We start from the raw sequence: 14,751 nt of genomic DNA on the forward strand, positions 1-14,751 counted from the left end.
CTTGTGGGGTCTGCAATCCTCGAGAAGTGGTAGGGTGTGAGAGCTCCCCGCTTTGACCTCCCAACACCATTTTATTTTAAAGATTTGTTTGTTTGTTTGAGGGAGAGAGCATGAGAGAGTGAGCACAAGCAGGGATAAAAAGAAGAGAGACAGGGAGAAGCAGGATTCCCACTGAGCGGGGAGCCTGAATTGGGTCTCCATCCCAGGACCCTGAGATCATGACCTGAGCTGAAGGCAGGTGCTTGACCAATGGAGCCACCCAGGTGCCCCTTTCCAAACACCCTTTTAAACAAGGTTTCTTTTTATTAATTTTCACAATAATTCATCTTCTAAGCTGGGACACCTCTGAAAATGAAGAGAGGTGTTATTAAAATTGCACTGGGGGTAACAGGCACTGCTCTGACCTCACGGTACCTAGAGCCTGAAGTTTGCACACAGCCTGGCCAGGTATGGGCTGATGTTAGGAAAGCTGGTTAACGTTTCCCTGCGATAGTCTTCTTTTCTATGAAATTGGCCTAACAGTTGTTCCTTGGTCTGGAGATAGCATTGACCCACTCTACATGTTCTACATGTCATGTAGGAGGAGGTGGGTCAATGCATGTAGAACATGTAGAGTGATGACCCCTCCATGGCAATCATTCAATGTATTTAAACTACAGTTTATATACTTTTTGTACCTATAATGTTGGCAACTTAACTAGCCTTTCGAAGCCTGTAAGACCTGAATGTGAGGCATGGGACCACTCTCCCTCATCTAGACACTGCTCTTACTGACTTTGTTCTTTGACATAATTCTTCAGTGCCCAGCCCCAGTGCTTTCCCAGCCATCTCCCTGTATGTCCTGCTTGTATTTCTTGTTCCAACAATGCATTAGGCAATGTCTCAATGCCAGAAGACAGTTACTCCTGCTGCCAGTTTCCTAATCAACGGTAAGCCTTCAGGAAGCACAGTGAACTCAGAGTGGTCTTAGCACGCTCTCCAGCCAACACGTTTTCACTGACTCCTCTACACTGTTGCACAAGGCAAAGGCACGTTAAGTCGGAGTCAGAAGAGGCTGCAGTTTTCCAGAAAAGACACTCTAGCCATCATTTTCGAGTGTCTCCTACTTGGCTTCAGAGGCAAGACGTCTTCCAAGGCCTGAAGCCTCCAAGGTAAACCCTATAGATTTCCTCTGCAGAGAAAGCCTCCTTTTTAATTATCTGCTCGGGGTGCCCCCCAGTGGGATAAGGATGTCTGCAGAGTTTTCTGTATGGTTGCTTTGTAGAGATTTGGAATTTCAGCGAAGAGCATGGCTTCCCTGGTGCCAAAATGTTAGATATAATTATATAGTTATTTCTTTGGGAAGACACGGGCCTGGACATGCATAGCCATGTGCATGCACAAACATAGGCATGCACACACACACCCCTGAGATGTATTCCATCCAAGGGGCTGCCTCCAAGTTTGGCTGCCAGCTCTGGGAATGGGATGGTCTGGACACACTTGAAGCCTGGGATTTAGTGAGTGGGTTTCTGCATAAGCTCGGAGGGATCATAATGACATCCTAGAGCTGGGTCACCAGGTTCTGATTCCTATCTCCTCAGTTGTTGGCTGTGTGTTTTTTGGGAAGTGACATAACTTTCCTGCCTGTAAAATGGAAAGGATCACAAGAGTAGTACTTATTCATGTGGACGTGTGAGGGATAAATGGGTTGAATAAGTAAAACACTTAGAACAATGCCTGACACAGAGTAAAAGCCAGATGGGTGAACTTAACTGGGGTTCTCAGAAAATCTACACTTCTCTCACAAAAAAAAAAAAAAAAAAAAAGCTAAATTGAGCAAATAATTGAACATAATTTATTTTGCCTAAAGGCTGAAAATTCTCCCTGATAATTATAGTTATTCAAAAAAAAATGATGTGGTTAGACTTGATTTCTCCCCTCTAGAAGTTCTCTGGGAGTTTCTCCGTAGGAGAGGCTCCAATCCTTGAAAACAGATTTTCAGTACAGCATGGCTCCATTGAGCTGGACCAAAAATTTATTTATTTGTTAAGCATGTATTCCCTGAGTGTCCAGTGTGTAACAGACAAGGACCTAGGCACTGACTTCTTATGTTGGGAAGACAGCAGATAAAGCTGAGCTTCCAGTCACTGGAGGCTTAGAAGGGTAAGTGGTATAAAAAGGGAAGCAGAAGACATTCTCAATAACAGGGAACTTCCTCCAGACTTGGGCAGGACTGAAAAAGGCTTCCTGCATGAAAACTGTGGATGTGGGCAAGGGGTCAGTCTGGAAAAAGACCAGACATTATCTAGGTGGAGCCTGAGGGACAATGTGTTCAAGACGGGAGGAATAATACTGAGAAGGAGGGTTTGAGACTTTTGAGAGCCTGATGCTTGGGGAATTAAAAGAAACCATGGCTGGATGGAGCTATGAGATAGGGAGGGGGAGGCATGAAGCTGGAATAACAGGCAAGCAGCTTCTGATCATGAAGGAGCGCTGCTCCCCACATTACATACATTCTAAAGCAGTAGATGTCTTATCTAAAATATATGCATATTTCCCAGGGTGGCTGGTTGGCTCAGTCAGTGGAGCATTTGACTCTTGATCTTTGGGTTGTGAGTTCGAGCCCTACATTGGGTGTAGAGATCACTTAAAAAAATAAAATCTTTAAATATGTACACACACACACACACACACACACACACTTTTCCCAATGGAGAAATTTTATTTTATTATTTTTTAAAGATTTTATTTATTTTTTGAAAAAGAGAAAGACAGCACAAGCAGGGAGAGCAGCAGGCAGAGGGGAGAGGGAAAAACAGACTCCTCTCTGAGCAGAGAGCCCGATACAGGGTTTGATCCCAGGACTCTGAGATCATGACCTGAGCTGAAGGCAGAGGCTTTAACCCACTGAGCCATCCAGGTGCCCCTATCAGTTTTTATACTATGAAATTATACTGTCCAAGATGGAACATACTGTGTATATTTTAGTGATAATGTATTTTTTAGTTGCAATGATTGTGGTGGTTGTTTGGTGATCTTTATATATGATACTTTAAGTCCTTTTGACACAAGGCAGAGTGCAAGTTAAAGTCAACATTTAGCAACTGCTTGTTAGGTTAGGGACTTCATACCTTATCAAAGTTGCCCCTTATAAAGTTAATATGAAATTAAAATTATTTCCATTTACATATGTGAACACTGAAGTTCCCATTCCTAGATCACTCAACTAGTAAATGGCCAAATTCAGACTTCGACTTGGCTCTTCCATGGTGAGTAAACTATCCACAGCTCTATGGCTGCCCAGAAAGCAATTAACCTCTCTATACCTCCCTTTTCTCATCTTAAAGTGGGAATAATATTCCAACATAGACTGTCAGGAGCATTAAATATGTTCAGACATTCGCAGGAACTAGACCACGTTTGGCATGTAGCAGTAAGTACTCAATAAATTATACCTATTGTTATTATAGGAATATGACCAAAGGCATCTTCCTTACTAAGGGTTCACCGCTCAGTGAAGCCATCTGTCTAGTTGTCTAGGATAGATTTGCAGAGAGAGGGGCCTATGTAATAATGTATACCTGTATATAAAAAAGAGAAGGGAATGACTCTTCACTGTTTCAAGGTTAAATGAGACACCCAGACTTACTAGAATAGTCTAATGATTACTACCCCAAGACAAAATGAAACTCAACAATGGAAATTGTTGCACCATTTTGAAGTCATTTTGAATCAAACATATCTGTTGTGCTCAAAAATTTTTAGCTAACAGTAAAGGGGAAAACGTCAATCCTTTGGACTTCTTTTTTGTGACAGCCATCAATAACCCCAGATGGCCTCCCAAGAAGTTGGTAATGAAGAACCTAGGATAGCCTCAACAGGTAGTCTCCCAGCAAGCCAGGCGGAACCAGAGGTGATAAATAACTCTGTCTACCAGCCCATTGGTGAATTGCAAAATCATCTGAAGGAGAAACTACAAGCCTTTGGGGTATGTCAACCTTAGTTTAAAAAAGGTTTAAGATGGAAGAAAATACCTATCATATGGGAAATCTTGTTTATTCCCATCAGGGGGAATCTAAGTTATTCAACACTGAGTCAATAATGTACTTTTTAAAGAAAATACCAGGATCTACTTTAGACTTGGAGAGTAGGAAACATCCTATCAACATTGGAGAATGGACTCCAGTCTGAGCAGCACATCAGGAGGCTGAGTTCTTATGAACTCATACTCCACATCTTAAATTTAAAAATTGTGTTGAGGAAGGCTTAATGAACCGTTGTTTAATGTCTGGGTGCCTTCCCCATCATATTATGGCCCTAAAGTATGCTAGGAAGATGACTGACCTTATCTATGAGGTCAGCCATGTTGCCTGTACTCTTCTACCACTTTGGGGAAGGGGTTTGTGAGAATGAACAGGAGCAGGGAGAGAGGTGGAGATGAAGGGCTGCCCCTGGGATCGGTGGCGATAGCATGGGATGAAAACCTCCGAGCGTAAGCCCTAGCCCAGTTAAATTAGTTGACTTTATAATCATTTCAAGCAATGATAGCTGCTTTCTGAAGGATATTAAAATGGTCTCTTCTCCATGTACATTAGTATATGACCATTATGCCTTTTCCCCCCTGCTTCTTACAGGCCGTCCAGATCCTGAGTGGAGCAATTATTCTGGTTCTAGGTGTTTTTCTAGGTTCCTTAAGAAACATATTCCATTTCTTCAGTGTGTTTTTCTTTATCTTCTACACAGCTTATCCACTGTGGGGCCCTATATTTGTGAGTATTCCTATTCCCCTGACCACAGATCACTACATAGATACCACTGCTAGAAATGTGTTGGATTATTATAGTGTCGTTCTTAGGTGATTTGAAGATTGCTTGCTATGGGTTTGATTTGTATTCTTTACACATGTTTTAAAAACAAAGTGCCTTTCTGACCAAGAGAAATCATATTTTCTGAGTACAACTTAAGTCCCAAACATGAAGTTAATGTATTCATGTATTAAACCCAGGTATTATGGATACTAAGAAAATCAAATGGAAACTGAGTATTGGTGAATTGTCTTGTGTAGCCAAGAGAGTCCTGGTTTGAGACATAAGAGATTTGCCTGCTGATCACAGTCTTGAAATCAGAAGATTGATTTCCCCTATCTAGGTAAAAATGTAATCAATAAAATGGGCTTTGGTCCTAAGTGATCTTCTTAAAATTTATTTATTTAGCTTTGTTATTTGACCATCACCTACCTGATGGTTTATTTTTTTTTAAAGGTGATTAGTAGGAAGTATTTGTTAATTAGGTAGGGTTTGTTTTGTTTGTAGATTCTGGTATTAGAACTTCGAGAATTTATATGTGTTTGTTCTCAAACAAAGGTGCTACCATGGCATATCAAAGATGGGAAGGGTTAGCTGAAAATGGTAAATAGAACGTGTAATTGGCAAATGAAGAAGAAAAAATGTATAGCAAATTTTGAGCTCTGATTTATTCATACCTTGTTTTTTTTTTTTTTTTTCTCCCCCAAAATCATTGACCTTCAGATGTCCTGTAAAACAAAATTGCTCATCATCTGGTCAAAAATTTCTTAACCCAAATCAGATCTCATGTTCTGACAAAAGAGTATATTCAGTTTCTGGATATAGTCTAACACATGTAATTTGGATTTAACATTTCTGAAATGTTTAAGTAGTTAATATAATCATTTAGATGACCTAGCTAGAATCTGGATTTTTTTTCCAGAAAATCAGGAGTACACATTTTTTCTGCATCATAAATCCTATCTAAATGGGAAATTTCCATATTATAGAAAAGAGAATAATAGAGAGTCTCAATTATTCAACTGGAAATGAATATTCTTTTCTCAGAAAGCTGAGGTCAGTTTGTTGAAAAAAAGTGGTCAGGGAACTAGAACTCACTCTTTTAAGGCATCCTCAAGACTAAGATTCAAATCTGATTGTTGGATTCCCATTGCCAGAAACTTTTCTCTGGCTCTGTATCACCAGGGGAGCAAAAGTCTAAGATCTGTGACTTGGAACAAAGCGTTTCCTATCTGGCCTTTCTATACCCTTGTCTCCCTCCCCTTTCTTCTGTATACAGACCCTGCTATCTACACACACTGATGTGTGATTCCTTCTGTTTACACATCTTCCTCTTACTTAATCCTTATTAAACCATCTGCCTTTGGAAAAGATATTTTAGCTCTTGCCCTCCAGCTTCCTAGGATAGTAGAAATAATATAAGGACCTTCTCACTGGGTCACTAGGAAATTAAGTGGAAAAAATATATAAAAACCTTAGCTGTTTTTAATAGGTGCTTCATGTTTGCTGGGCCCATATCTAGTATCTTACCATGTGTTATTTCATTTTATCCCCATATAACTATAAGATCAGTGACATGGAGCTATGAACATCTCTATCTTACAGAAAAAGAAACGCACGTGGGCGCCTGGGTGGCTCAGTGGGTTAAGCCGCTGCCTTCGGCTCAGGTCATGATCTCAGGGTCCTGGGATCGAGTCCCACATCGGGCTCTCTGCTCGGCAGGGAGCCTGTTTCCTCCTCCTCTCTCTCTCTGCCTGCCTTTCTACCTACTTGTGATCTCTCTCTGTCAAATAAATAAATAAAATCTTTAAAAAAAAAAAAAAAAAAGAAACGCATGCAAAGAGGGGTGTGACAGTTTGCCTCAGGAAACGGAATGAGAAAAGTTAAGATGGCATCAAGACACAGAGCATATGCTCTTGACCATGAGGGTCTAATGAGCCTGGAGTTTCTTGTGACAACCACTTTGTTATTTGAAGTGGAATTCAAAACCCGTTCCTTCATGTTCAGTCAGAATTCAAGAATTGAATTTATGTAGCGAGCTTTAGCTCTCCATGATTTTGATGTTTGCCTTCAAACCCTAGGATTGGTTTGATAAAGGGTTGTAAGATATATGAGACATAAAACAGAATGACCTTTTAAGAAAACCATGAACTTGGGGCACCTGGGTGGCTCAGTGGGTTAAGGCCTCTGCCTTCAGCTCAGGTCATGATCCCGGGGTCCAGGGATCGAGCCCTGCATGGGCTCTCTGCTCGGCAGGGAGCCTGCTTCCTTTCCTCTCTCTTTGCCTCTATGCCTCCCTGTGATTTCTGTCTGTCAAAATAAATTTAAAAATCTTTGAAAAAAAAAAAAAGAAAACCATGAACTTGTAGAGAATTCAATTTATCAAATTAGAGTCATGAAAACAAGAGCTTATCAAAAATAATCATTTAAAAAATTAGTGGACATTTCAATATAGACAGATTTGCAGAAGTTCTTTAAGAAAATCTAATCCAGGGGCACCTGGGTGGCTCAGTGGTTTAAGGCCTCTGTCTTTGGCTCAGGTCATGATCCCAGGGTCGGGAATTGAGCCCTGCACTGGGCTCTCTGCTCAGCGGGGAGCCTGCTTCCTTCTCTCTCTCTGCCTGCCTCTCTGCTTACTTGTGATCTCTTTCTCTGTCAAATAAATAAATAAAATCTTTAAAAAAATAAAAAAAGAACATCTAATCCAATGACTCAAACCCTTATCTGAAGCCTGGCTAAGAACACAAGAATAATGTTATATATGAATGTGCATATAAATAAATGTTATCTACATTAAATATAAATTATGTTACATTAAATATATGTATTTATTATATTTTTAAAGTATGCACACTCATGTAACCTATAAAAAGCCAGACATATAACATGATGATAATATATATTTGCTCAAAATTTTAATGAATTTAAAATTTCATTGCTATATGGGGCGCTGGGGTGGCTCAGTGGGTTAAGGCCTCTGCCTTCGGCTCAGGTCATGATCCCAGGGTCCTGGGATCGAGCCCCACATCGGGCTCTCTGCTCAGCAGGGAGCCTGCTTCCACCTCTCTCTCTCTCTCTGCCTGCCTCTCAGCCTACTTGTGATCTCTATCTGTCAAATAAATAAATAAAATAAAAAAAATTTCATTGCTATAAAATGATGAACGACATCAAGTATAATTCATGTGGTAGAATGTTAATTTAAAAAAGAATCTTTGTACAACCATTGCTAAATAGCTACTAATCCAAAGAGTACTAAGAAAAAATAGTTGAGATTTAGTATTCTCTAATCTGCTTTGTTTCCTGTGTTCAAGCAGTTCATTGTTTCAGGATCCTTATCTGTTGTCACTGGGAGAAAACCCACAAGAGCGCTGGTAAGTGGCAGTTCTTCTTGTCTTCCTATGATCATAGGACTTGAAATAAATTATCTATTAATAGCAGGAGAGTAGAGGTTGGTGAATCCAACTGAGATACTGAGTCTCATGTAATGCACAAGAAAATTAATTCTCTTATCTTAAGGCACCCAGATGGTAAATTATCAGAAAGTCATAGAGATTCGAGTGATTATTGGGATGGTTCTCTTTAATAGTTGATGAATCTGAAGCTCAGAAAAAGGCTTCTTGACTTTTGTGTGTTGTGAAACTTGATGAATTCTAATTACTTAGAGCATACACTTTCTACCACTGATTCCACCACCGAAAGAAAGCAAAAAGTTCTATACCTTCAGTGATTCATGAAGCACTTACTATGCCCCTATTATGTGTTCTCTCTAAATCATCTGCCCAGCTACACAGCTTCTCTAGCTCATTCTCTGCCCCTCCCTGGATGGCCACCTCGAACCCTAATCCCATTTCTCTCACCTTTATTCTCTGTTGATGACCTTGCTTCCTATTCTGAGAAATGCAAGCCACTGGAGAGAACGTTCAGACCCCCACTCTAATATCCACTTTGTGGACCAGATCTGTACCATTTCTCTTTTCATTCTAACCTCTTATAGCAGGTGACCTCTCCACTATTTTCTCTAAAGCCGGTATCCCTCCTTGAATACTAGATTCCGTTCTTTTTTTTTTTTTCCCCATCCAAGTGCACCACTCCAAATGTCTTTCTGCTAGATCTTTTTAATCAGCCTATAAGCATCCAGTAACTGCTCTAATTAGAAAAAATATATACAGTTTCAGTTAAACTCATTCCAAAAGGCTTTATTTTCTTCTCTACCCCATCTCCATAACTATTCTCCTTAAGATTACTGAAGACTTCTAAGCACCTGGGTGGCTTCGTTGGTTAAGCAACTGCCTTTGGCTTGGGTCATGATCCTGGAGTTCCAGGATCCAATCCTGTATCGGGCTCCTCACTGCATCTTCCTAGGCAGCATTCCTATTAACACCCCCACTTCCGCTTCTCTCTGGATGTCCAGGTCCTCCTCTCTCCACTCCATTAGCCCTAATACTTATTCCCCTTCAAAAATACTACGTAGTTTACCAATTTGTATGCTTAATTGTTTTCTTTGTCTTTGTTGCTAGAATGTAAGCTCCACGGGGGTATGGATCTTTGTTCTGTGATGTGTGCCCAGCATCTAAGATGATTCTGGGTGTGTAAAGAACCTTAAATTGATATTTATTTAAATGAACCACCACCAAAGGAAGGAAGGATGTGCTTCCTATATTAAATGAAAATTCCTATTCTTTTTTTAGGTGCAAAACACTTTTGGAATGAATATTGCCAGCGCTACTGTGGCTCTAGTTGGGTTTGTTTTTCTCTCAATAAATTTAGCAGTTAATAAGCAGTCTTTCAAGAACTGTGAGGCTTCACAGTCACAGGACTTATGCATTTACGTGGGCATCTTTTCAAACGTATGTTTTCCAAAATTATGTTTAATTATAAAATATTTCAAACAACCCAAAATGTACAGAAGAATAATGTATCAGATATCATGGAACCTTGATTTGAATCTGGGCTTGGCCATGTATTAGCTCTGTAATGAAGGTCAAATTAGACAATCTTTCTGTGCTCCAATTTGCTCATCTTTCAAAAGAGGATGATAATAGTATCATTCTTGCAGAGTTGGTGTAAGAATTAAACAAGTTAATATTTGATGAACTGTTGAGACGCACATTTTGTTATACTATTAATATTGATTACTACTACTATTACACTCTCCAGAGGAGTTAAATTGAAAAAAAAATTTATTTCACATCTTAATAAAACTGACTTGGGAGTTTTGCAGTGTTCTCTGTAGTTTGGGATTTTCAAATCAAGACTGACTTCTGAATTTTGGCAGTTGTCTTCCTTTTAGAGGGAAGTTCCTTAAAAACCTTTTCAAATGACTTCATTGTTTGTGTTAGAAATTCTCCTTTTGAGGTCCAATTAAAATTAAGATTTTCCTTCAAATTTACCTATTTTCTCCATGATGACCTATTTTATGATCTATTTTTACTGACTAACTCCTGTGTGCTGGCATAGAAGTTTGTGCATCAATTTTCCTAAGTTGTATTTTTAATTATATAAGTTTATATTTATATTGGTCTGATTTTTTATTCCTGTGGATTGCATAGTATTTTCCTTCTGGAGCAATTTTATATTTGTGTCTTCAAGGTGCCTCGGTGATAACAGAGGAATTGCTAGTCTAGTGATTTTAGTGTTTGGGTGCTAGCGATGGTGTAAATGCATAAAACCGCTAATGAAATTCCATTAATGAAATGATGGAGGGGTCATTTTTGTCTATTTACTTGTCTGCCTAGTTTGCTATGATTCAAATTAGTAGATGTTAATGAGAGTATCAGCATTTCGCCTCCACAGTTTCTTTACCCGTGACTACCTCACGTGCGTTGATAAATGCAATGTATCTCTCTCTAGGGAAAGTATTCCCATGTTTTTAGGTTGGTAAATTGTCTCTTGTAGAGTGTTTGTGTATGTCTGTGTCTTAAACCTAATCTGTGGTTCACTTTGTTCTAAGGGCAGGAGACGTTATATTTGGTTTCCTGATGACACTTTTTTCCCTCTGAATGTTTGTGCTGGGTTTGATATGAGACATCGTATCCCCTAGGGCCTGATGTCCGTAATGCTGATTCTTACTTTGCTGGAATTGTGCATAAGCATCTCTGTCTCAGCCATGTGGTGCGTAGAAAGCTCCCGTAATTCGACTGAGGTGGGTTTGTTTCCATAACTAATAATTCACATGGACTGCTAGGGTTTGAGGTTCTCACTGAGTCCCCAAATTGGAAAGACACAATTATGCAGTAATGACTTGTGGGGTTCCTGGAGTTAGAGATGGTGTGAATATGTGGGATGGAATCAAGGCTGGAAAAATGAGGAAACAGTGTATTTCATATAATATTCAATACATGTATAAAATCATAGTATCATGTTATAGTCATATAATTAGTATAATAATCAATAAATTAAAATATCAATAATAATACAATTAGTACAAGATAATAAATATTATAATAACATTTAGTACATTTTTATTCAGATATAATTAAGTTCAATTATTTACTCGTAACTTATCAGTTTTTTGTTGTATAGCCAGGAAAAAATTATAAGTTCTTTACAGATTTTAAGTAACTCAAGTATAAGATGAAAACATTTTCATGCTCCTCTAATGTTTGTTGTGAGGATCATGTACATAAAACCTTCAGCACAGTAATGATCAGCAATCACATGTTATTGGTGATGATCATGATGATTAAGGAAGGGTTGGAAGGAGAGGGAGGTGATGATCCTATTCTTGGACATTGATATTTTTATTTTCCAGGTGATTTCCACTCCTTCCAATTCTGTATAAGCAGGAATGCCTCCTGATGAAAATAAGTCTGAGAGCAAGGAAATTCAAGCTTAAATCTCTAGTGAGTCAGAGCTTCATCCAAGAACTCGGGAGGATGGGAGCCTGCAAAACGCGATCCTGTTCTCTTAGGGCACCAATCATGAGAAACTTGAATATTTGACTCAATTTTCTTCTGTTCCAATTATAAACCCCATTAGTATGTTTGGGTATGGAAGGAAAAATATACTTCTTTAGACATTCTTGGTTTTGTAATGTCTGTGATCACCGCTCCAAAGTTGTTTGCAAAATCAGTGTCTTTCTTCTTACCTACCTATTCCACTGCCTAATAAGTTTTAAAGAAGTCAAATAGAAAAATTCCTGTTTTATGTGTTTTCTCTAAACCCAACTCCCAACCACCCACTAAAAAAGAAAATGAGTCATATATATTTTTTTTCATTGCAGAAAAACACTTCCTGACTTTAGCTGACATATGCATTGTAAAAACTCAAATAAAAATCCATCATTATCCCATTCTGTCAGTTGTCTTTTGATTTTGTTAACTGTTTCCTTTGCTGTGCAAAAGCTTTTGATCTTGATGAAATCCCAATAGTTCAGTTTTTCCCTTGCTTCCCTTGCCTTTTGCGTTGTTCCTAGGAAGATGTTGCTGCGGCAGAGGTCGAAGAGGTTGCTGCCCGTGTTCTCCTCAAGGATTTTGATGGATTCCTTTCGTACATAGAGGTCCTTCATCCATTTTGAGTCTATTTTTGTGTGTGGTGTAAGGAAATGGTCCAATTTCATTTTTCTGCATGTGGCTGTCCAATTTTCCCAGCACCACTTATTGAAGAGGCTGTCTTTTTTCCATTGGACATTCTTTCCTGCTTTGTCGAAGATTAGTTGACCATAGATTTGAGGGTCTATTTCTGGGCTCTCTATTCTGTTCCATTGATCTATGTGTCTGTTTTTGTGCCAGTACCATGCTGTCTTGATGATGACAGCTTTGTAATAGAGCTTGAAGTCCGGAATTGTGATGCCACCAACGTTGGCTTTCTTTTTCAATATCCCTTTGGCTATTCGAGGCCTTTTCTGGTTCCATATAAATTTTAGCATTATTTGTTCCATTTCTTTGAAAAAGATGGATGGTACTTTGATAGGAATTGCATTAAATGTGTAGATTGCTTTAGGTAGCATAGACATTTTCACAATATTTATTCTTCCAATCCAGGAGCATGGAACATTTTTCCATTTCTTTGTGTCTTCCTCAATTTCTTTCATGAGTACTTTATAGTTTTCTGAGTATAGATTCTGTGTCTCTTTGGTTAGGCTTATTCCTAGGTATCTTATGGTTTTGGATGCAATTGTAAATGGGATTGACTCCTTAATATCTCTTTCTTCTGTCTTGCTGTTGGTGTAGAGAAATGCAACTGATTTCTGTGCATTGATTTTATATCCTGACCCTTTACTGAAAGATATTTGCAAACGACATATCAGATAAAGGACTAGTGTCCAGAATCTATAAAGAACTTAGCAAACTCAACACCCAAAGAACAAATAATCCAATCAAGAAATGGGCAGAGGACATGAACAGACATTTCTGCAAAGAAGACATCCAGATGGCGAACAGACACATGAAAAAGTGCTCCATATCACTCGGCATCAGGGAAATACAAATCAAAACCACAATGAGATATCACTTCACACCAGTCAGAATGGCTAAAATCAACAAGTCAGGAAATGACAGATGCTGGCGAGGATGCGGAGAAAGGGGAACCCTCCTCCACTGTTGGTGGGAATGCAAGCTGGTGCAGCCACTCTGGAAAACAGCATGGAGGTTCCTCAAAATGTTGAAAATAGAACTGCCCTATGACCCAGCAATTGCACTATTGGGTATTTACCCTAAAGATACAAATGTAGTGATCCAAAGGGGCACATGCACCCGAATGTTTATAGCAGCAATGTCCACAATAGCCAAACTATGGAAAGAACCTAGATGTCCATCAACAGATGAATGGATCAAGAAGATGTGGTATATATACACAATGGAATACTATGCAGCCATCAAAAGAAATGAAATCTTGCCATTTGCAACAACATGGATGGAACTAGAGCGTATCATGCTTAGCGAAATAAGTCAAGCAGAGAAAGACAACTATCATATGATCTCCCTGATATGAGGAAGTGGTGATGCAACATGGGGGCTTAAGTGGGTAGAAGAAGAATCAATGAAACAAGATGGGATTGGGAGGGAGACAAACCATAAGTGATCTTAATCTCACAAAACAAACTGAGGATTGCTGGGGGGAGGGGGTTTGGGAGAAGGGGGTGGGATTATGGACATTGGGGAGGGTATGTGATTTGGTGAGTGCTGTGAAGTGTGTAAACCTGGTGATTCACAGACCTGTACCCCTGGGGATAAAAATATATGTTTATAAAAAATAAAAAATTAAAAAAAAATCCATCATTATCTTCAAGATACATTTTTACTACATTTGAGGTGGGGAGGGTCAAGCCTCAGAGATTTTGTTTCAGTCAGCTGCTGAGATTCCAATATGCCCTGATACATAAAGGATGGTAGAGACCAGGGACTTTGAGAGCAGTATCAACATTTGTTCTTCAAAGGATGGTGAGAAACTGCAAAACAGAGTAAAAAATAAGCCTTTGGAATCTCACAGATCTGGCTTTAAATTTTGATAACTGTCACTTATTACCTGTGTGAATTTGAGCAAGTTACTTAATCTCCTTGATCTGTTTCTCCTCATCTATAAAAGACGTGTGATAATATCAATGACCTTCAGGTACCTGGGTGGCTCACTCGGTTAAGAAAACTACTCTTGATTTCAGCCCAGGTCAAGATCTCAGGGTCCTGGGATCAAATCCCACACTGGGCTCCATGCTCAGCTCAGAGTCTGCTTGAGGTTCTCTCACTCCCTTTCCCTTTGTCCCTCTGCTTGTGCTCTCTCTCTAAATAAGTGCATAAATAAAATAAAATAAAATCTTAAAAAATAACAATGACCTTATCAGTTGTTATGAGGCAAAATAGACCTACAAGTACTAAATAATGCTGGTGTTATGGTGCTGCTGCTGCTGCTACGGCTGAGGTGGGGTGGTGGTCAGATGTGCAGGGAAGATAGCAGAAACCCTCACTTCTGTGTGGCTCCTCCTATCCCCTAGGGATATTAATGGTTATCTTTTCATGGTGGCATTTTG

At 39.2% G+C, this 14,751-nt stretch overlaps 1 protein-coding gene across 1 annotated transcript; it reads left to right on the forward strand.

Moving 5' to 3' along the window:
• The first annotated feature begins 938 nt into the window (after positions 1-938).
• MS4A3 (membrane spanning 4-domains A3) lies at positions 939-12,072 on the forward strand. Its single transcript, XM_004770427.3, has 7 exons — positions 939-1,151; positions 3,799-3,970; positions 4,617-4,751; positions 8,102-8,158; positions 9,476-9,634; positions 10,828-10,929; positions 11,539-12,072. Exons 2-7 carry the CDS (start codon positions 3,815-3,817, stop codon positions 11,566-11,568), a joined length of 639 nt encoding a protein of 212 aa, XP_004770484.1. The 5' UTR covers positions 939-1,151; positions 3,799-3,814; the 3' UTR covers positions 11,569-12,072.
• Positions 12,073-14,751: the final 2,679 nt, after the last annotated feature.

The sequence above is a fragment of the Mustela putorius genome, unplaced genomic scaffold (assembly GCF_011764305.1).
Source record: "Mustela putorius furo isolate JIRA1106 unplaced genomic scaffold, ASM1176430v1.1 tig00000127_pilon_pilon_pilon, whole genome shotgun sequence".
In the NCBI taxonomy this organism is placed as follows: domain Eukaryota; kingdom Metazoa; phylum Chordata; class Mammalia; order Carnivora; family Mustelidae; genus Mustela; species Mustela putorius.